At 42.0% G+C, this 22,725-nt stretch overlaps 1 protein-coding gene across 2 annotated transcripts in view; it reads right to left on the reverse strand.

The window, feature by feature from the left end:
• Nucleotides 1-22,725, reverse strand: part of slc5a2 (solute carrier family 5 member 2) — a 47,233-nt gene that overhangs the window by 14,528 nt on the left and 9,980 nt on the right. For both annotated transcript variants that reach the window (XM_063031567.1, XM_063031566.1), the window contains exons 2-9: nt 19,900-19,971; nt 19,070-19,174; nt 17,471-17,530; nt 16,653-16,757; nt 16,314-16,419; nt 9,668-9,748; nt 5,678-5,907; nt 4,372-4,507 (exon numbers count right to left, since the gene is read on the reverse strand). In XM_063031567.1, coding sequence (XP_062887637.1) covers nt 4,372-4,507; nt 5,678-5,907; nt 9,668-9,748; nt 16,314-16,419; nt 16,653-16,757; nt 17,471-17,530; nt 19,070-19,174; nt 19,900-19,971 — 895 coding nt within the window. The remainder of the gene's footprint in view (nt 1-4,371; nt 4,508-5,677; nt 5,908-9,667; nt 9,749-16,313; nt 16,420-16,652; nt 16,758-17,470; nt 17,531-19,069; nt 19,175-19,899; nt 19,972-22,725) is intronic.

Consider the following 22,725-nt stretch of genomic DNA (forward strand, 5'->3'; position numbering starts at 1 on the left):
CGAAATTCTGGATGAAGCGGCGATAAAAATTTGCAAGCCCCATGAAGCGCCATACCTGTTTGACTGTAGATGGTTTGGGCTACTCTGCAACTGTCTAAACTTTAATAGGATCCATTTGAACACTGTATGGGATAAGTATATATCCCAAAAATGACGCCTGGTCTTTATGGGAATTCATATTTTTCAGGCTTGGCGTACAGGTCATATTTAAGAAGGCATCCGAGTACTCTCCGGACATGCTGGACGTGCTCCTGATGAGAGCGGGAATAGATCAGGATGTCGTCTAAATACACAAACACAAACTGGTTCAACATGTCCCTGAGCACATCGTTAACCAAGGCCAGGAATACAGCAGGGGCATTGGCCAGACCAAAAGGCATCACCAGGTATTCATAGTGGCCATTATAGGTGCTGAAAGCCGTTTTCCGCTCATCCCCTTCTCTTATGCGAATCAGATTGTAAGCATTGCACAGATCAATTTTGGAAAATATGGTTGCTCCCTGGAGATGTTCAAACACAGATGCCAGCAAGGGAAGAGGGTAACGGTTCTTCACAGTGATGTTGTTCAGGGGCCGATAATCGATACAGGGATGGAGCTTGCCATCTTTTTGCTCACAAAAAAGAAGCCCGCTGCTGCTGGCGAGGGTGACGGATGGATAAACCCCATGCTCAATACCTCCTTAATGTATTCCTCCATGGCCACCGTTTCAGGACGAGAGAGGGAAAAGAGTCAGCCCAGGGAAGGACTAGTGCCAGGTAGGAGGTCTATGGCACAGTCGTACGGCTGGTGTGGGGGCAGGGTGGTGGCCTTTCTTTTACTGAAAACCTCAAGGAGATTCACGTATTCAGCCAGAATCCCAGACAGGCCCACATCCTTAGCTGACAGAGGAGGGGGTTCATAGGATGGAGGTTGAGCTGGACCCAGACAGGTAGACAGGCATGCCATCCCCCACTCTTGGAGTACCTTCAGAGACCAATCGATCCGTGGTTATGTCGGGATAACCAGGGGAGACCAAACACCATGTCCACGCAATTTCTGGCTGCACCAGAGTCAATAAACGCTTTAGGTTCATGGGTCTGAGACCTCCACGACAAGGAAGCTGCGAGCATACAGAATTAGAGGAAGCTGACTGAAGAGAGAACTGACCCACCAGGATTCCCCTCCCTGCTGATGGGTACTCTCTTTTACTGGAGGCTTGGAACATGCCACCCGGAAGTGTCCCGGATCACCACAATAGAGGCAGGAACCTGTTCTCTGGCGCCACTCTTGTTCCTCCTGAGACAGGCACATGCGCCCCACTTGCTTAGTCTCCTCACTGGGCTGGGTGCTGGGTGGTGAGGGAGGGGGAGAGGGCGAGCAAAGATGGTGATCATGTGAGGGAAGTAGAGAGGGCGAGGAAAGACGGTGATCAGGCGGCACGTAGGAAGTTTGAAACATTCTTTCCCTGCACCACTCATTTCCCGGTCGTCAACTTGAATAGCCAGATTAATCAGGTCACCCAGACTATCCTGCTCCTCCCGGACAGCGATCTCATGCCACACCCCTGCGTTTAGACCACGCTGGAAGGCAGTGATGAGAGATCTCTCATTCCATCTCATCTCTACTGCAAAGGTATGGAATTTAACTGCATAGGCTCTCACCGTTCCTCTGCCTTGGCGCAGGTCCAAGAGTTGGTGGGCAGCTTCCTGACCCCGTACTGGAAGATCAAAAGCCCTCCTTAACTCCACCACGAAATGTCGCAACGACTGGGCTGCGGGGTATCCTTGCTCCCGTAAAGCACTGAACAGGCTGAGTGAGGTTTGTCAAGAAGACTGACCATGTACACCAATTTTCGCACATCATCACCAAAACGACCAGGCTGGGCTTGGAATGTCAGCTCGCATTGGGTAATAAAATTCCTGCAACCATCCGGGATCACCAGAATACCTGCCAGGTGGTGGAATACTCGGTTCCTGTATGGTCATGGGAGTGGCTCTGGTCCAGGAGTGGGAGTATTAGTAGCAGAGATTTTTGGGGCAGCAGAAACGGAGGACCTGCGAGATGCTGGAAGTGGGACTGAGGTGGCCTGAAACTGCTGAATTGAGTTGGCGAGAACGTTAATGGCTGTCAGCTGATGCTGGCTGTTCACAGTCAGTTCGTGGATGGCGGCCGTGAGTGCAGAAATCCCAGACACCCGAGTCCGATTGTCTGTGGTGAGCTGTTGAATAGTTGCGGCTAGGGACGATACCTGTTCCTCCAAGTGAGACTGGGCTTGTCGGCACAAAGTTACCTGCCTCATTGCCTCCGTAACTTCACTGAGTACAGATTCCATTGCCTGTAGCTTGTCTCCTACCTGACCAATGAATCTCACGGCCAAGGTCAGCTGCTCCCTCTCTGCTGGGTCCACCTTTGTGCAGTCGAGGCTTACTGTCACCAGGTTTGAATATGGCCCACGTGTAGAGTGAGAGACGCTGGAGCAGGTTGATAGTTCACAGACTTTAATGTAAACAGTGTTAAAGGGAAAATAAAACAATAAATGCCAGGCCAAATAGGGCTGTTAACTTAAACCCTCAAATGGAATACGAAACCTACACTGTGACTGAAAAGAAAAATCTAAACATTAAACAAATACCGCTAGTCTTCAGAGTCAGTTGACTCGACAGTCCAATTTCTCAGGGAAGACCAAAAGCAAACAGACAGCGAAGCGTTGCTGTGCTCTGTCCGAGTCTCGACAAGCACTACAACGACAAGTATGGAGTTAAATACTATCACCATTAAATAATAGTTAGCAGACACATGCATATTCACAAGCGCAATTGCCGTATCTACTGTGCTGCCGAATCCATGGTTATGACGTAATGAGGAACTTCTTTAGCCAGAGAGTGGTGAATCCGTGGAATTTTTTGCCTCAGGTGGCTGTGGAGGCCAAGTTTTTATGTATATTTAAGGCAAAGGTTGATAGATTCTTGATTGATCAGTGCATGAAAGGTTATGGAGAGAAGGCAGGAGAATGGGGCTGAGAGGAAAATTGGATCAGCCATGATGAAATGGCGGAGCAGACTCAATGGGCCAAAAATCCTAATTCTGCTCATGTATACTATGGTTTTATGACTGATTAACATCAATGTTCTTGTCTATGTTTAAAATCTTCATGATTCTCAGGGATCAAGCCTATGGCCATTGATTAACATAAAACAATAAGTCAATTATATGGCCCTTCATGTCAGGTTCACTATTCAACGGAATAGGACTGAGGAGAGAGATAGTGCAGACTAATGCCCTCTCATTCCCAACATTGCCATTAGCTCAAGTCCAGGATGAATTCTTCTATTTCTCCTGGTAGTTTCTAGGAACCATAATACTTGTGACAGAACTCAAGGAAATCAGATTTGTCCACCTTCTGACTATCATTTAAGTATTGAGGGAGACCCAAAGTCAACTGGCTGATACCATTACTGAGAGATGGTGAAAGGTGGGAAGTGGGTAAGATTTACCGACAATGACAGAGGACTCGTGCTGTGTGTTTAATATTCCAGTAATATCTGAATAACCTTGTGTATATTTGTTTGATTAAGCATTCTTGTTCATTTAAATAATTAGTTATGGGTTATATGTATAAATACATGAATTCCATATGTCATCGTGCTGCCACATGATACCTATGCACCTCACTTAAACTAAACTCCTGTGTCCTCCTTTGAATTAGTTTGATGCTTTGAAGTTACCAAAACATAACAAAGAGGAGAACTTGTAATACTCTCATCTCACAGTGTTCCATCTGTAAAAGGGCAAAAAAAAAAATCACCAGCAATCCTCTCACTCCCACATTATCTCACCTCAAACCAAGGGAAAAGAACCATAAGTAATCCCATTACAGAGGCCTGAAATTGCCTTAGGCAAATCCAACTATGGCTTAAAGTCATGTAAACCTTTTGCATCACCTGTGCAGGGAAGAAAAGCAATATTTTCTTCTCTGATGGTAATGAAAGGGAATGCCATTTCAGGTTCTTGGGCTTTGTCTGTTCCTATGATTCAGATGTATTTGTCAGGTGAAATCATTACACACCAGACTGAAATCTGGACTCTTTCAATGCTATTTACCCTTGTACATCATCACAAAATGTCCTCTCTACCCCATCAGTAACGTTTCCTCTCCTATTTAAGGGTTGTGAAACATGGCGCTAGCCTTACATCACATGAAGAAATTTGAGACTGGAAGTGTACAGTCTGTAGGTGATGAAGTCACCTTGTACTAATGATATTTACGCGACAGCTTGGGATGTTTGGGATGGAGTGTTAGGTCTTACCTCACCAATAATCTGTAGCATATTTTGGTTTTCACAAAAATCTGCAGGGTTGGAACAGGCAGCCTTTTGATTAAGAAAACTTACCTGGATATAGAATTCGACTGATCATGCCTGGCAAGACCATCAGATACATGGGCAGCAACTTCATGTAACCGCACAGAACACAGCCGGCCTTCACCTGTGTCAGGTTCTTTGCTGCTAAGCAACGTTGGATAATGACCTGAAAGAGACAGATATGAGAAAAATAATTGTTAGAAATATGTGAAGAAAACTGTTTAAATGTACTTCTAATTACCCTCATCTGCAATGTATTGTTTCTCTTGTTTATATCTCACCAGTCCAGCAGTTATTATACCCATCTTTCTCCTTTGTTTTCGTACATTAATACGATACCATCTCATCCTGACTTATCACTAAAGGCACAGATTTGTTTATGATCCCATATGACCTGGGGCCTCTATCTCATGTCAATTCATTTGTTTACATCCTCAGTCAAATCCTCTGATTCCCTTTCCCGCTCACATTTGATCATCTCTCATTATTGGGACAGCACAGCAGCGTAGTGGTTAGCCCAATGCTTTATAGTCCCAGCCACCCAGCTTTGTTTCCTGCCGTCATCTGTAAGGAGGTCGTATGTGCTCCCCTGATTGTGTGTGCTTCTGGTTTCCGCCCACAGTCCAAAGACGTCCCGGTTGGTAGGTTAATTGGTAATTGTAAATTGTCCCATGATTATAAAGGCATCCATTAGTCTTGCGAGACCATGGATCTGCGCCTGGAAAATCTTCACTCTCCAGGGCACAGGCCTGGGCAAGTTTGTATGGAAGACCAGCAGTTGCCCATGCTACAAGTCTCCCCTCTCCATGACACCAATGTTGTCCAAGGGAAGGGCATTAGGACCCATACAGCTTGGCACCAGTGTCGTCGCAGAGCAATGTGTGATTAAGTGCCTTGCTCAAAGAAACAACACGTTCCCTCGGCTGTGGCTCGAACTCACGACCTTCAGGTAGCTAGTCCAATGCCTTAACCACTTGGCCACGTGCCCTCTCCCGTGATTAGGCTTGTGTTAAATTGGGGATTGCTGGGCAAAGAGGCTTAAGGGCCAGAAGGACGGACTCTGCCACTGTATCTCAATAAGTAAATATTGCTTGGATATGCATCTGATGTATATTATAGAGACAAAGCAGTTACTACCTGAAGATTAATAATACATTGAGCTAGTAAATAATAGAATGGCACATTCCATTATTCTAGGGAAGAACAATGTATTTAACACACTGATGTTATATGAAGCTTTGAAACAAATGGCAATCATTCCCTCCATCTGGAATCTAACTGAGCATTTTGTTTTTAAGCAACAAATATGTTGAGATCTGGTCAATCTGCGGCCTACCTGATCACTGCACCAGAACCAAACTCCAATGATGGTTATGCCAAAGACTAATCCTGGCCAGGGTAAGTCACCACTGACTGCGTCCCGCAGGAGGTTGAACGAGTCCGCCCGGGGAAGGTAGCACTGGTCAGAGATGTTGTAGCGGGATGGATCTGTTGAATTGTGCCTGATGGGTATGGCGTCCTTGTATCTGGTTACCAATGCCTGATAACCCCCAACTTCATGGAAGGCTGTGGGAGGCAGAAAAGATATCTGCACGTCAAAGGGAAAATTGCAGGAGAGGAAGGCCAGCTGGTCCAGTCTAATGAACTCATCGATAAAGATCCTACAGCTCGACTTGCCTCTGAAGCCTCCTAATTTTATTCGATCCCTAATACACCAAAAGTTTATTTCACATTGATCTCCTTCTGTGCCCTTGGTCTATTATTACCACTAAATTTACAAATCATATTTTATTGCTACTTTTTCTATTCTCTCAGTGGTCTTATGATTTGTTCTCTGTAAAATTTCTTGTCAAGAGACACAGGAAACTGAAAAACTGGAACAGCACACCAACGAACTGAAGGAACTCAGGGGGTCAGGCAGCATCTATGAAAGAAAATGGATAATCAACATTTTGTGTCGAGATCCTTTATCCAGACTGGAAAGAGGGGAAGCGTTACTTCCAAAGAGGGAAGATTACTTGTCCGGTGCCTGCTTAGAAAGGATGAGCTGACTTTGGAGAGGGTTCAAACGAGGTTCACGAAAATGCTTCTGGGATTGAAAAGTGTATCATATGAGGAGTGTTTGATGACTCTAGAATTCAGAAGAATGAGGTGGGGGCGGGTGGAAATCTCACTGAAGCCTATCAGATGTTGAAAGGCCTCGATAGAGTGCATGTGGAGAGGATATTTCCTTTGGTGGGGGAGTGGAAGATCAAAGGACACAGCCTCAGAATAGAGGGACACCCACTTAGAAAGGCGACAGGGAGGAATTTCTTTAGCTGGAGAGTGGTGAATCTGTGGGATTTGTTGCCACACATGACTGTGGAGGCTAAGTCATTAGGTATATTTAAAGCAGGGGTTGATAATATTCTTGGTTAGCTAGGGCATGAGGGGATATGGGGAGAAGGCAGGAGATTAGGACTGAGTGGAAAATGAATCAGCCATGATCAAATGGCAGAGCTGACTCAATGGGCTAAATGGCTTAATTCTGCTCGTATATTTTAGTCTTAATAGGTTGCTAATTCCCAAGTCTCTTTATTCTAAGGTTATAATTTCGACCTTTGACTCTAGAATCACCTTAGTATTTCTTTTCGGGCATGGCTCCAGCCTTTAAAAATCTTGTTACTTAGCAATAAGAACTGAATTGAAAATTTAAGATGCAGTGTGACAATAGCATCCTAAAGTTTGATTAATTTTACGTTGCCTGATATTCTACTGTTTAGGCAATGTAGTTCAGCATTCTGCTAAATACCTCTCATTCAAATCAATGACATGGATTATGAAGAGATGGAGTCCCAGCATCTCTTCCTGCAACACCCCACTAGTCCTGGCTTCTCAGCCTGAAGTTGTTCCTTCATTCCTACTTTCTGTACTCTTTTAAGCAACATACCCTCTAATTTTTTTTTTACAGCTGTGCAGTCCAACCATTGCTCTGAGCTGGAAATTTTTTTCACAGCCTGAAAACTGTGTGGTACTTTAATAGAAGATTATATAAAAGAAAATCCCAGCTGCGTGGCAACATAAACTATGTATGTTGGGGCATTTCAGTTACTGCGCTGCTGCACCCCTACACAGCTTGGAGGGAACAGTGCCTTTAACCACTCAAGTAGATTGCTTCCAATGTGATGTTCTCCAATTTTGTTTAACAACTTCTTGTGCAGCACTTTATCAAAGCCTTTCTGGAAGTACAAATACGCCATATCCACTGCTTCCTTCTTATACAATTGGCTAGTTACAGCTTAGAAAAACTTTCTAACATGAGCTCCCTTTCATGAATCCCTATTGACTCTACAAAATATGCAAAGGATTAAAAGTACATTTATTATCAAAGTATGCATAAGTTATACACCCTTGAAATTCGTCTGCTTAGAAAGCAAGAAACCCTAAAGAACTCAATTAAAAAAAAGACCAACACCCAAAGCGCAGAGAAAAAGGAAAACAAACACAAATCATGCAAACAATAAAAGCAAGCTAAAGCATTCTGAACCAAATTGAGTCCATAGACCCAAATTGGCTTGTAGTCTCAGTTCATCATATAGTGGGGCAAATAACCATGAGGCTTGCAGACACAAAGCACGTAACAGCCGGAGCAGTCTCACAGCCTCTGCCTCAGTGCCGAGCAGAGTGGAGTAAAACATCACGGAGCAGAACCAGCTCAAGCCTCACATATCACATATACTCCTAACAGAGAATGGAATATGCAGCCAGTGCAGCGTTTGCTTCATAATTAGCATTGAGAGAGGATGTGGTATAACTCTTCACCACCAAGGTATTACAGGAATGCTTGAGAGTACGGAGGAACATCTGGAGAAACTTCTGAGATGCCGCTGCTACTGTGTGGTCCGGAATCTCCGGAGCTGAAGGCCCCGAATCCTCGGCTTTGCTTGTTTTGGCGGCCGGGGAGAGGTCAAAGGCGCTCGGCAGAGGATGGCGCTCAGGAGGCTGTATCGGAGGGGCTGGTCTGAGGCTCGAAGTTTTCAGACGGACGGACTCAGTGTCGGCTGTGGTCGGGTGCTTCCAATGCATCGGCAGTTGTCGGTGCCTGGAGGTTTATGGCAGGGAGTTTCTCCCTTTTGCTGCCTGCTATCAGGGACTCAGGAGTCGATTGGGACTTTGAGACTTTTTTTTTACCGTGCCCATGGTCTGTTCTTTATCAAATTATGGTATTGCTTTGCACTGCTGTAACTATATGTTATAATTATGTGGTTCTGTCAGTGTTAGTCTTTGGTTTGTCCTGTTTTTCTGTGATATCACATGCATGCATTTCTAAATGACAATAAACGAGGACTGAGTGTTCTCATTCTTATATCATCTGATTCCAAATCCTGTCATTACCCTTTCAAATCTCTGAAGCCATTTTCCCATCGGGAGAGAACTGAGGATGGCTTGGAATACACATCCAGTGCCACAAGGATAGACATGGCTCTCAGCAGTTTAACAAGATCTAATAGCAGCATGCTATTAGATGGCTACGTACATACAATACTTACATATCATAGTTACATAGTGAACATTAGTTTATTCAAACAGAATTTTGTTTGAAATGCACAGATTAATTTGATTAGGTGTTGGAATTCACTGTCTCCTTGACACCTGCAGGATAACCCACTACCTCAGTTAGAAATTCAGCAGATAAAGATTTCATTGCTCCAGATTAAGATTAGCCATATTGTTTACAGTACTTATACACAATATGTTAATAATGATCAACACTACTTGAATTTGTTGATCGTTATCACAATGCAAACATGTGATTAATGAGACACTCACTGCTGCACCATATAGAATGAGGCAGCTGTCTTCTCCGTTACCTCGCTCAATATTCTGGGCCTGTTCAGGGCACAATCAAAAAGAGCACACACACATAACATGTTTATGAAAGAGGATGTACTACTGCAGCAGAACAGAAGCAGTTCTGTAGATATCAGGTTTAGTGTGAACAGCACGTGTCTTCCTTTCCTTTGCATTTTCTCATGACCCCTGCTCTACCCCACAAAACCCAGATGTTCTCTGATGCCTACAAATCCAGATATTGTCACGAGGTCACCTCATTAGAAGATAGCTATGCGGCCAACGTGTGGTTTGTCTTCTTAATTATGCATTGCCCTTTGCACTTGAAAATCCAGTCGTTCATGCACAGTGGTAACCAAGTTATTTGGGGCACCAATATATTTTAATATTTTACCATCTAATAATTAAAGTTTGGTAAGGGGAAACTTTAATTAAAGGGAAGCGAGGAAATTTTTTGTCATTTTTATCTGAAAGGTAGAAGAAATAATGATCTTACAGTATCCCATTAGCACAAACGCTCCAGCGATGATCACCAATGTCTGTACTGTGTCTGTATACATCAAAGCAGCAAGTCCCCCTGCAAAACATCAAAAACAGATATTATGCAAAAACATGGCTTCTTGTTTCTAGAACTGTTCTATGTTTATCACATTTAACTTTTTAAAGGGCTGATGCATGAGGATCCGATGGCCCTCCTCTTTCACCACAAACTAATATTATTTAGCTCCTGCTGCTAAGGAGATAGTTAGTACCTCCACCACTCAAGTCTGTTAGCATTTGGTTTGCCAACTGCCCGTTATAGTTTGTGAGATTCCCCGTTGGCAGGCAGGTCTTTGAGGTTCAGGGGAGATAATTTTGCTAGCCTAAAATCTACTGCACAGTGTGAGAACCAATAGCTCAGTAGAGATCTTCTTTTCTGTCCTAGGCCACCAGATCAGAGACTTTCATCCATGGACCCCTTGCTTAATGTTATTGGTCCATGGCAGAAAAATGGTTGGGAACCCCTGGTTTAGAGACTCTCAATTTAGTCACAGTACATGAAGGAACCAGATAGGGAGAGGATGAGCATTGTCTGTTTCACCATCCAGATAGTAGAGGAAGCCACTCTGGATTAGATATTTCATGGTACTCATTTCATGTCATGAAAATGAATAATGTCCAATAAGCATCTCAGAAGTTCTGTCAGGGTATTTATCCAGTGCTGTAATGCATCTGGTCAGAATACAAAATCTGATACCCTGAGTTTATGTTGGTCTTTACTAGAACAGTGTAGGAGGGTGAAGAAAGAACTGTCAGAGTGTGAGTGACATGAAGAATTCACATAACAGACAACAGGAAACTTGAAGATACCCCTGCAGACTGAACAGAGGTATGCTATGAAGTGATCATCCTATCTATTTTCGGGTTGTCCAGTCTAGAAGAGACCATATTATAGGCAATGAATAAATTTTGAACAATTTTTCTGAAAGGTACACAAAATTAATAATGTCCATTTCAAGATCACATTTGCTCAGCCATAAAAGAATATAACTGATCAACTTGGTATTCTGGAGTTTTCTCAACTGTTCTTGCTGTATAAAGGTTAAATATCAGAACGAAGAGCGGCATAATTAATTTATGTGTATAGACATTGCTGATTGCATTCCAGAATATTCCATTTGACCCCTTAAAGATTTATATAGAGTGCAAGAGTCAAAGGTCCAATGAATAATTACATTTTTGTGGAATTTTAATTTTACAGTCAGCTGGCACAATTATTAGCATGAGCTAAAAATTAAAAACATCATGTCAATGACCTCATTTAACATGTTAGTTTATTAACTGGAACAGATTAGCATTCTGGAAAAACTGCTGCAGTTTATTGCCTATTTCATGTGCACAAAGGTATTCAAGGAGTTACCGTACCTGGTTCTTTCTACCACTTGTCTTTTTTTTTGGCATGTGCCTGCATGTGTGTGAGTTTGTGCGTCTGCGTGACCATGATGATGTCTTTTTCATGGCTTTTACAAGGCGCAGAGCGAGAGAGAGACTGTGTGGGTCGCCACTCCTCACGCAGACATTTTTGCAGTATTTCCCCTCTATTTTACGAGGTCGAGTCACGATCTCGACACTCAACCCGGCACGGATGGAAAGCATACTCGGGGGTGGACCAGACTGGTTTCGAACCCAGGAACCTCCACTCCCGGGTCCGGCGCCGATGTTGTTGCACCACCAGCCGGCCCTCTACCACTTGTCATAATGTGCGCTGGCAATATTGGAACCCAAGTGCAGAGGAAAGGCAGACTCTGATGTAGAAATGGCGACGAGGGGTTATTCATAATAACCCCAAAGGAACATGGGTGGCTCAGCCAAATGACACCGCGAGAAGCAATGTTCTCAAAACAAGCTTCCTGTGATTAATGCTAATTGGGCATCCACTTAAACAATACAAGAAACACGGAATCCCTGAGCCTATCCAAATAAATTTAACAAGCTTAAACAGAAAGAACCAAAGGACCGCAAGTCACTAGAGAAAAATACCGGGAACTATTAATGACTGTTGTTAAACAACAATTAACCAATTGAGGTGCTCTCAAAATCTTGGAGCCCAACACTCTCCAGCAGCCCACACAGGTCCAAAGAGTTCATTACACCACTACTGGCATTATTATTACCATGGGAGTAATATACCATTATACTTTAATGCTGAGGAGAGGAGAAGAGATTTAGAGCACATCTACCCAGAGGTTAGATCATCTAGTACAGTACCATGTTTTTGAGCACTACACAATTCAACTTCAATGAAAGATGAAGGGTAGCTGGAACATGCTGTGCATTGTACAAAATCCATGATCTTTCTTCGGGCTTCTCAGAGAGATGCATGAATGAATGAATGAAGGATCTTGACGTGTTGCAATATCCAGTGCTGGGAGAAGCACTCCACTCCTGAATTGTTATCTGCACACGCTCTCTGAGGACAACTCACACAGAAGTGGGAATTTCTGAGACCGGCTTCAATGTTACCTTAATGATCCTGACGAACAGGTTCTGCTCCAGTTCTGGGATCCCAGCTCGCATATGCTGCTTTAAGTAATAAACTTACCAGGTTCCCCCCTCGGATCTAATTCTATCCCCCAAACCTGTGATGCTTACCTTCTTGATAAGTTCATTACCTTTGCCCAATATAACTAAACCTACTGATCTGATCCAGTTCAAAATACTGTTCTGCCAATACTTCTCCACCAACAACTCCATAAATCTGCTTCCTATGTCTAGACTCTCTCACCCATCACTAATTAATAACTACCAATTCCCTCCTCCTGATCAGCCTCCATCCCATCCCAACTACAACGAACAACTCCTCCCCCACCCCATGACAATCTCCCAAAAATACTTCACCCTCCTCTAATTAAAATCTCCCTAAAGTACTTCCCCCCCTAATTACTCTTAGCTGCAGGGCTTAGGCAGCTACCCTGATCTCCCTACCAACTGTGTCCAATTATGACCTCAGTCCCAGCTTTGATTAACCAAATTTTCACCAATCCCCTGGTCTTTCTCCTGAAATTGCCTGATCTCTCTCAGGAGTGCCCAGGAGAAACCTTCAAAGTCCAAGGAAAATTTATTATCAAGATACATGTATACCACGAGATTCCCTTTCTTGCAGACACTCACAGTAGAACAAAGAAATATAATAGAATCAATGAAGAATGACACACAAAGTCTGAAAAACAACCAATGTAAAAAAGAAGACAATTTGAGCAAATACAAATACTAAAAAAAAAATAAATAATATTGATGATATGAGTTGCAGATTCTTTGGAAGAGAATCCATAGGATGTGGAATCAGTTCAGTGTTGATGTGAGTGAAGTTATCCATGCTGGTTCAGGACCCCGATGTTTGAAAGGTAATAGTTGTTCCTGAACCTGCTGGTTTGTGACCTAAGGCTTCTGCACCTCTTTTTTGTCAACGAGACAAGAGCATGGCCTGGATAGTGGGGGGTCTTTGACGATGGATGCTGCCTTCTTGTGGATGTGCTCCATGTGGATGTGCTCAATGGTGGAGAGTTCTTCCACCACTTTTTGTGGGCTTTTCCATTCTTGGGTATTGGTACAACCAATACAATAATACAACCAGACAGTAAACGCTCCACTGTGCATCTATAGAAGTTTGTCAAAGTTTTAGATGACATGCCAAATCTGCACAAATGTTTAAGAATGTAGGGGTGCTGCTGTACCTTCTTTGTAATGGCTAATATTGGGACAGGTCCTCTGAAATGATAACGCCAAGGAATTTAAAGTTACTGACCCTGTCCACCTCTGATCAACTAATAAGGATTGGCTCATGGGCCTCCGGTTTCTTCCCCCCGTAGTTAACTCTTTGACTTTGCCAATGTTGAGGGAGAGATTGTTGTTGTTGCACTTTTGAACCAGATTTTCATTCTTTCTCCAATATGCCAATTTAACACCACCTTTGGTTTGGCCAACAACAGTGGCGTGGCCAGGTAACATAATATGATATTGGTACTGTAAATATAAAGACGGTAGAGAAGGAGATTTTTCTCTGTTCAATGACACTCAATGCCTTGAACCTCATCCTGCACAACCAGATTTCCCAGCAGTGCATCATTTCAATGTCTAGATAAAGGTTCTTATATTCTAGTGTCCCAGAACTATTGGTGCCTTAAAACATAGAAGCTGACCTGAGTTAAATGGAACACCTAAGATTAACCTCAAGGTAGCCTGAGAGCTTCACTTGGTTAGAAAAACTCAAGTAGCCATTTACAGGAGCTCAGTTTTTTTGTGAACTTTATATAGGCTTAAAAATAATAAAGAGCCTGCTAGAATCTACTTTTCATGTGTGTTTGCTTCATTAGCTTGGGAGTGTCTATGCAGTGTGAAATGAGCTGCATCACTATGGCACAGAAACTGCTCTGCAGCGGACAGGAGGGCTCTACGACAGGTAGTTAAAACTGCCCAACGCATCACTGGCACCGGCCAATCTGCCATTGAGGACATATATACAGAAAGGTGCCGGAAAAAGACCAGCAATATCATGAAGGATCCCACCATGGAGAAGAAGCTAAGCCCACCAGGCTCAAAAATAGTTACGTCCCCCAAATTATCAGGCTGATCAACACCTCCACCTATTAACCCATTCCACCACCTCCCACCACTACATACATATCCCCTATTATATATACACTCAGTCTTAGTATGTAACAGTTACTTGTAGCTTGAGTTTTATAGAATTGTTATGTATTTATATTTATTGTGTTTTATTATTGTTCTTTACGCTTATTCTGTTTTTTTGTGGTGTATCAGATTCAGAGTAGCAATGATTCCTTTCTCCTTTACACTCATGCACTGCAGAATGATAATAAGCACTCCTGAATATCATGAGAAGGCTCCCAGAAGCGAAACATCAACTGTTTCGCTATCCACAGGTTCTGCACGACCTGCTGAGTATGTGCTGAATTTACAGTTACCTGCAGCTTCTTAAAAAAATTTCGTCGATTATCTTGATTCAGAATCAGAATCAGGTTTATTATCACCGGCATGTGACGTGAAATTTGTTAACTTAGCAGCAGCGGTTCAATGTAATTCATAATGTAGAAGAGAAAAAATAAATAAATAAGTAAATCAATTACAGTATGTATATTGAATAGATTAAAAAACTTATAGAAAACAGAGATACTGTATATTTAAAAAAAAGTGAGGTAGTGTCCAAGGTCCATTTTGGAATTGGATGGCAGAGGGGAAGAATCACTGAGTGTGTGCCTTCAGGCTTCTGTACTTCCTTCCTGATGGTAACAGTGAGAAAAGGGCATGCCCTGGGTGCTGGAGGTCCTTAATAATGGACGCTGCCTTTCTGAGACACTGCTCCCTGAAGATATCCTGGGTATTTTGTAGGCTAGTACCCAAGATGGAGCTGACCAGATTTACAACCCTCTGCAACTTCTTTCAGTCCTGTGCAGTAGCACCCTGCCCCCCCCATACCAGACAGTGATGCAGCCTGTCAGAATGCTCTCCACAGTACATCTATAGAAGTTATTGAGTGTATTTATTGACATGCCAAATCTCTTCAAACTCCTAATGAAGTATAGCCACTGTCTTGCCTTCTTTATAACTACATCGATATGTTGGGACCAGGTTAGATCCTCAGAGATCTTGACACCCAGGAGCTTGAAACTGCTCACTCCCTCCACTTCTGATCGCTCTATGAGGATTGGTATGTGGTCCTTCATCTTACCCTTCCTGAAGTCCACAATCAGCTCTTTTGTCTTACTGACGTTGAGTGCCAGGTCGTTGCTGTGGCACCACTCCACTAGTTGGCACATCTCACTCCTGTACGCCCTCTCGTCACCACCTGAGATTCTACCAACAATGGTTCTGGTAGAATGGTCATCAATGACTTTCTAAACTGATTATATGTATAACACCCAGCTGTATGAATTATATGCAAATTTCAGTTATGTTGTGGAATCCAGTCAAAAAGTCATTTAAAATTTTGAGCTGGTGAAGATGTTAAAAATAACTTGTTTAATTAATTTTAATTGATTCAAGAGTGGGAGAAAAGTCAAAGGCTGTGGTGCTTACTGATGTGTTTTTCTGCATCCTCAGCAGAGGGCCTCAGGGTCAGAGCCATCTTGTGCATTGGACAGTTGTCTGGATAGTGACACATTCATATCAAGGTAACTAGGGTTTGGGAGAATGCAGGGTTCTAAAAAGCTGAAGTCAGCTGTACCTCAACTGGGCATCCACCAAATTGGAATGTTCTAGTAAGAATCACTGAATAAAGATACAAAAAAAAAATTAGGAGCTCATTTTCTCTTCTCCTCTCAACATAGATTCACTGAGATCAGTTTTAACAAACAACGCCATTCCTTCTGAATGCAGGCCAGTGGTGGAATAGAAGGTCCCACATTATGTAGTTCAGTACTACAGTGGGCGGGGGGAGCATTTCACCCAGCACAGAGCAGATAAGGAAGCTGAGTCCATCCTAACTGTATGGCTCATTGCCAAAGTGGGTGACTCTACATAAAGCAGAGGTGGGAGCTTGCTTGTTTTGGCTGTCTATAGCTAAAGCGTCCATTTTTTGAGCACTATATGCCTGAATGCAACATGTAAAGTCAATATTCGCCCACCTGATCTTCTTTGCCTACCTGTGACAGTGTAGATACAAGTAATAATCAACAGTGCAATAACTGCAACGTAGATGTTCCACCCCAGAGCTTGTTGGATGAAAACTGCTCCAGAGAACATGTCCACCTATAATGTAAACAGACAAACAAGTCACCATTGGTAAATAAACACGAAATAGCAGGATTGTTTCCACCGGGATCCTTAAAGTGGAAGGTAGAACTCAAGGAACCCTTTCATAAACAGAGTCTGACTCTCAGGCACCATTAAGAAGAAAATTTCTCCATTAGAATGACTCTTATAAGCAGGCCTCTTGTTGGGGAAGCTAGGTGAATGACATAATGACATAAGGAGATACTTACCGAAATTTTGGTAAATATGTAAAGGAAGAGAGAGATAAGAGATAGGTATAGTCTAATTCGGTTTCCTCCAAACCTCTTCATTAGGTATTGGGGCATGGTGATGACCTGAAGAAAGGTACAAGTGGAATTCTCAAATAATGTCCAATTATATGCATCAAAAAAGAGTTAGCGAATATACAAAAATGCTTTGTCAGTATTTGATTGCAGAGGACAGACAGGAAAATAATAACCCAGAAACATTAAATGGAACATGTATTTTCAATTTAGGATGATATACAAAAGCCAACCTCAGTTAAAATCATTGACAGAAGATATTCTGTAGGTACTGGAAATCCAGAGTCACAGTTTACAAAATGCTGGAGGAACTCAGCATGTCAGGCGTCATCAATGGAAAGGAATAAAGTGTCTACGTTTCAGGCCGAAACCCTTCATCAGGACTCTCATGAATGATCTCAGGCGAAACATCAAACATTCCTTCTATAGATGCTGTATGACCTGCTGAGTTCCCCTAGCATTTTGAGTGAATTAAAAATAATTGGGAATTAAATCAGGAAAATGGTATAAATTGCAGTTAAATTGCTTTTGCTTACTAGAATCAAAGTTAGCATTACCACCCCCCCGTCCCATCCTTTCGCATATGATATCCAACACTGAATGCAGCTTCAGTGGTCTAGATAACACGTTGCATATTGTCCTTCCATCTTTGAGATCTTGTTTGAGAAAGAATGTCACAGAATTCTCTATGCATCAATTAATAGCCAAAACTAGTATGAAACAAATGCTAAAGCAATTCAATTGAGATAGACTTTAATACTTACCCCGGCTGTCAGATAAACTGGAACGAAAAGCCAACCCAGAAGTAATACAACAAACAGGGCCTGTGGAATGAAAATCTCAATGTGAAAATTGGGTAGATCATCCCAAAAGAAACGACAGAGCATCTGCACTTGGCACCCTGTGTATCAATGACAAGAACACACGGGGAGCTGTGTGCAAACAGCAGAGGGCGCACTCAGCGTCCCAAACAAACACATGTCCAACCTGCCTGTCAGTGGCAGAGTCTGCACATACAACAGACGTCTCCTAACTAACTCAGAACGGAGAGGCTTGGAGCGGAAGCAAGTCATCACCAAACTCACGGGACTGCCTATGAAAAAGGGATTAGTCACTATTGGTCAGTAGTTCTATCAGTCCAGTCCTTAGGGGTTGCAACATTAATCTGGTCAACTGCTGTTAGTGTGAGGACCATAATATAAAGTGTGATCCCGAACAGTCAATTTCAATTTTGAGTCTATTACTGAGATGTAAGCAACTTAGGTTTAGATTTAGGGAGCAGTTTTAAAAATAATGCAGATGATATTAAACCTGGTAAAGCAGTAATCAGGACACTTGTAGGATAATGGAGTATGACAGACAAGGAAAACAATGGAGTCAGTAAATCTTTCGTAGAAAGCACTTTAAGAGGAACATTAGGGCATTGAACAGGACTGCAGAGCAGTAAGCATTACGGTTCACGTTGTCGCGTTGTCCATGATGCCAATCCAGCCTAATACCACCTGCCTACACAAGGTCTATATCCTTCCGTTCCGACTGTTCATGTATCTGTATAAATATCTTAAAAGTTGCTGTCGTATCTGCATGCACGAGCTCCATTGGCAGAACTTCTCAGACTTCTCTCACTCTATGTTAAAAAAACATAAATCGCCTTTAAACTTTTCCCATTTCACCATAAAGTTATGCCCTCTGGTATCTGACTTTTCCAGCCTAGGGAGAAGACTCTGACTATCTCCCTTTTCTATCCCTCTCAGTATTTTATACAGGGTATATTGTACTTCCGTCAGGCTGCCCTTCAGCCTTGGGTGCTCCAGGGAAAATAATCGAAACTTGTTCAACCTCTCCTTAAAGTTAATATTCTACACAACTCATATGGAAAAATGGTATACTAAAAAGGGGATGATTTTGCAAAAGCAATGATAACTTTGATGTCCTTTCACTTAACTAAAAGCAATTTTAAAAATATGAGTTATTTAGATTTACAAATAATGGAATAAAATATGAAGGCGAACAGGTCATACCAGAACTGTACAAATTATTGGGTAGGCATTAGCTGGAGTATTGGAAATGATGAAAGGTTACAAACTGCAAATTTGGAAATTTGAAATAAAACCAGAAATGCTGGAATTACTCCGCAATTCAGGCAGCACCTGTGGAAGGAAAACAGAATTAATATTTAAAGCCAAAACCCTTTCTGGATGCAACATTGGATCCAGTACTAAGACAGTGTGTCTCACCCTGTCCAGGATATATGAAGAGGGTCCATCTGGAGGAAAACTCAGAATTCCAGAGATTCATCAGTCAAGGTTATCAAAATGATTACTGTCTTTGAATTTAAGCTCAGCTTCTTTCATTGTACTTACATTCCACTCAAAGCCACCGACTGCTAAACCATTTGCTGCTCCTGTGCCTGCTAATCCAACAAAATGTCCACTTCCGATATTACTGGCAAAAAGCGAGGCTCCAATCTGGAATTGGAATTGAGAAAGACAGTTTTTTCCCCCATGAAAAAGCCATTAAAATGTCTGTCCTTTGCAAAAATGGACAATTGACTGTCAAAACAAAATATTTTCCTCTAGCAAAGAAATTCAGAGTACTAGGCAAACAAAAGAAACTACACTTTCAATTCAGAAACCTTGATGCAATCACCTTACACCTTGGAGAGGCTTAGTAACAAAAGGAATACTTATCAGCAATTACATAATTGAGCACTATTTTTTAGAACTACAATTTGAAACATGCTGCAATCACATAACATGCCAAGAGAATTTCCACATCACTGAGAAACTCTGGGTTGTCCAAATCATCTTAAAAGCTATCTGTTGCTGCTGACAAACATGAAGCATTAAGTTAACTTCTTGCTGTTTATGGGCTTTTATCCAATTCTAACCATTTGTATTTTTACATATTCAGGCTGTGATATACTTGTCAATTGTGGCTTATTGTCCAACAATGACAAATTTGTGAATTTACATAAAAGTTCAAATGATAGATTTATAACAATTTAGCAGTTTTAATTTATGAAGCTGTTATATGTCTTATAGTCTTATCGAGAAGGCAGGTGTATAGGGTTGAGTGGGATCCAGGATCAGCCATGATGGAATGCCAGAGCAGAGTCGATGGGCTGAATGGCCTAATTCTGCTCCTATGTCTTATGGTCTCAGAGTAAATCAAGAAAATAGTTGTCACTTACAGTGTACCATTTCATGTTCCTCCCTGCCAAGAAGTATCCACCCACTGTTCCACGGTTCGTCCTACACATGGACTAAACAAAAAAAAAGCAAGATATATTAGACAACAAATCAGATTAGAATTGATATATCTATCAGCAAATAACTATGCCTGTTTGGAAAGAAGAAGCAATTTGTAGCAGATCTGAAGAGTTACGATGAATGTTTAAAACACTTGTTGGAGACTATGTCCTCCAGGTGAAAGGACAAGAGGGGATTTGGAGAGAGAAGGACAAGAAGTCTGTCAATTAGGTCCCATCCCGATCAATCCCAGCACTCTGTATTTTAAATATTCAAGCTGATGCACAGGAACTGATATGCAGGTGACCTATAACAGCTCCAACTTTAAATAGACAGGTAAATTTAGAGCTTGAGTTATTGGTAGATACTGCATAATGAATTGTGCAAATCTGTCCCGATGCTGCTAGTGTGGAGAATTGTACATTCAAATTGGCATGAGGGGCTTTAATACGATGCACAGCTTGGTAAATGAGTGGCTACATATCCTGATGGCAAGGATGTTGTGTATTTAATGTTTCAATGATATTTGAGTAGCCTTGTATATATATTGTTTGATTGAGCATTCTTAGGCATTTAATTAATTCATTGCAAGTTATATGTATAAATATGAGAATTGCATACTTCATCACGCTGCCACGTGATATATTTGTGCCTCACTTAAAGTAAAACTCAAAATTAGACCCGCATTTTCGAACTCCCGTATCTTCCTTTGAATTAGTTTAATAATTTGAAGTTACAAAACGTAACAAAAAGTCTGTGTGATATCTCCATTCCTCTCAAGCTTGTACGGAATGAATAAATTTGCCAAAGGAGAGTGCTTGGTGTGGGCTTATTATTCAAATGGTGATGCATAAGGACAGCTCAGTAAGAACAGGGATGTGAAGAACAGCATAGGAGAGAGGGTTGACAAACATTAGAAATGCACCAGTGTGATTTCCTCCTCCTTCTCCCCACAGCCTCCCCACTATCAAGACCACAATGCCAGAAAAAAGGCAAAGAACGGTCTTAATAGATAAGTAGAAGTGTTTCTTTCCATTTATAGTGCAGAATTGGTGAGGATAAGTAAGATCTGCATATAGTTAAGCAACAGGCATGAATGGAAGACCAAGTATGTTCCACACCAAGACCAAGATCAAAGATGATGCTAGCTTGATGTTCCACACAAGTTTCCTCTCAGGTGATTCAGGTTGGAATTTTATATGAACAACCCATAAAAGTTGTCAATGATAAACACTACAAAATACTTCCTGCACTGCAAGAAGGATTGCAGTCAATGTCAAAAAGCTTGGGAGATTTAAATGTCAAATGCAGCAGGTTCTACCTGGAGATTGGATCCCATCTGTTTCCATGACAGAAATCGTAGCTAACTCCACGTAGGCATTTGCAGTATCTTCCATTGCATCTCCGGCAGCTGCCATCCAATGGGAACTGCAGTGGAAGCTTTGGCTTGTAGTATTGAGGATGTTGAATGGGGCAAAATGCATTACTGTGATCTTATTAGGGTTGCTGAAGCACCAGACAGGAGGTGTGACAGAGACTTGTAAGGTACTAATGTACCTCCTCTTTTAGTCACTGCTGCTTCTGCAATGTCTTTGTCAGCCATCCTAGTACATACGTCCATTTAGCTGGCTGCAAACCGTCCTAAGCTCAGAAATATTGAACACTTCCCTCCGGAGTTACTTGCAGTCTCCTCTATTGCAGGCTTCTATCAGCCAAGTTGCAGGTGATGGAGCAGGACTGCACATGACACCAGACAGAAAAAAGCACAAGGAAGAATGGATTAAGAAAATACAGAAGGTGAAGTAGCTGACACTTGTATGGACTTTGGTAGGCTTTAATTTATCAATTTTAAAATATTGCTTTTATTTTTCCATTGGACCTTTGTAAGCGGTATTGGTTGTTTTACAGGTAATTGGTTAATGATAAGAATTCAAAGTACTTAAGGAACAATCTGACCAATTTGAGTGTCTGGCTTTCCTCTTCCCTTCTACTCTCTGCTTTCTTCTCCTTGTGTACAGTACTTGATCCTTCTTATGAGATTGGTGCTGAAGAACTGTCTTTGGTGGTTGGAATTAAGAACTGTTCCTGGAAGACGGATCAGTTCTGCCATATTGTGAAGGTAGTCTGGCATGTTGAAGAGTGTTATATTTCTTAGGTGAGACATAGGGCAGTGCAGATCAGTATGATGTCAGACAGGTCAGAGCCAGTGCTATGGAGTACTGGTTCCACGAGGGGAGATGCCGCAGCTCTCTTAAAAATATATGAAAGCAGGACTTTCAGTTAAATCTTGAAACATCTAAAAATTATCCATCTGGAAAAGGATCAGTTCTTGGCACTCAATTATCTACTATTTATATTAATCACCCAGAGAATGGAGCAGTAGACAAGGTATCCGAGATTGCCAGTGGCACTGAAATTGATGGGAAGACATATTTATGGTGAGCATATTTGGCTCTGCAACAGAATACAGATAAATAGAGTGAGCAGACAAAAATTTGAACGTGTGAAATCATGTCCTTTATATGTGGAATCAAAGTGCAAACTAATATCTAAAAGGAGGGAAATTGCAAATAGAGTGAACTACGTGTTTTTGTGCAAGAAATACAAAAAAAAAAGTTTGGAGGCAGGAGCAACAAGTAGTTAGAAAGGTGAATGGCATAATGGCCTTTATTACAAGGGGTTGGAATCTAGAAATAGAGAATCATAGCGGCAGTAGGTGAAGACAAACTGGAATTGTTACAGTACCGTGCCAGCCTCCAAGGTTTAAT

Source organism: Mobula hypostoma, chromosome 23, assembly GCF_963921235.1.
Source record: "Mobula hypostoma chromosome 23, sMobHyp1.1, whole genome shotgun sequence".
Classification (NCBI taxonomy): domain Eukaryota; kingdom Metazoa; phylum Chordata; class Chondrichthyes; order Myliobatiformes; family Myliobatidae; genus Mobula; species Mobula hypostoma.